This window comes from Triticum dicoccoides, chromosome 3A (genome assembly GCF_002162155.2).
Source record: "Triticum dicoccoides isolate Atlit2015 ecotype Zavitan chromosome 3A, WEW_v2.0, whole genome shotgun sequence".
NCBI classification, from domain to species: Eukaryota; Viridiplantae; Streptophyta; class Magnoliopsida; order Poales; family Poaceae; genus Triticum; species Triticum dicoccoides.
The window spans coordinates 710,287,863-710,288,607 of NC_041384.1; the positions used below are offsets into that span (position 1 = coordinate 710,287,863).

General features: G+C 55.6%; 1 protein-coding gene across 1 annotated transcript in view; it reads right to left on the reverse strand.

The window, feature by feature from the left end:
- LOC119273055 overlaps window positions 1-449 on the reverse strand; it is a 1,550-nt gene extending 1,101 nt beyond the window's left edge. Inside the window, exon 1 of the mRNA XM_037554362.1 lies at window positions 319-449. Within this exon, the coding sequence (XP_037410259.1) occupies window positions 319-449 (131 nt within the window). The remainder of the gene's footprint in view (window positions 1-318) is intronic.
- Between the last annotated feature and the right edge of the window lie 296 nt (window positions 450-745).

A 745-nucleotide genomic window follows, 5' to 3' on the forward strand; every position in this document is an offset into this window, starting at 1 on the left:
AAAAAAAAAACTGGCCATATATAGCAAGACCCACGACGCTCTACTACCTAAGCCCTAATAATTTTTGGGACAGTATTAGGCGCCGGCACGCCGGCCCAATAGTTGGGCCGGTCGCACCGTAGCCACCCGATGCAGCGAAGCGCAGCCATCTGATCTGGCTTCCGCATCCTTTCCTTCCCCCGTCTCTCGCCTTTCACTTCTTTCCCCGTCCCGTCAGCGCCCGTAATATCCACCCCAACGACCCCGCGCCGGCGCGCCGCCACTTGCCTGCCGCCGCTCCCTTCCACTTCTTTCCCAAGCTAGCCGCTGCTTGCCAACCTCGCCAGGCAGCCACGGTTCCAGCATAAAAACACCGATCCAACCTCGCAGTTCGCCGTAGTAACAGTTCCAGAACACAGAGACACGGGTTTCAGCACCTCCTGACCAGAGTCCCAGCTCACCACCCTCATGGTTTCCCGCTCGCCGCGGTGACCGTCGTGCTCGCCATGGTCACCTCTCGCTTGCCGTGGTCACCGGTTCCAGCAAAAATAGTTCACAGTTGCAACTCCCACACACTATGGTTGTAGCTTTTTCGCAGGTTGAAGCTTTCCCCCCATGCCGCTTGAAGCTTTTTCCGCCGTCGCTTGAAGCTTTTGCACCACCAAGTTGAAGCTTTTTCATGCTTGAAGTTTTCTTCCACTGTTTGAAACTTTTCCCTCATGCCTGTTGAAGCTTTTTCCACCGCAGGATGAAGCTTTTCCTATGC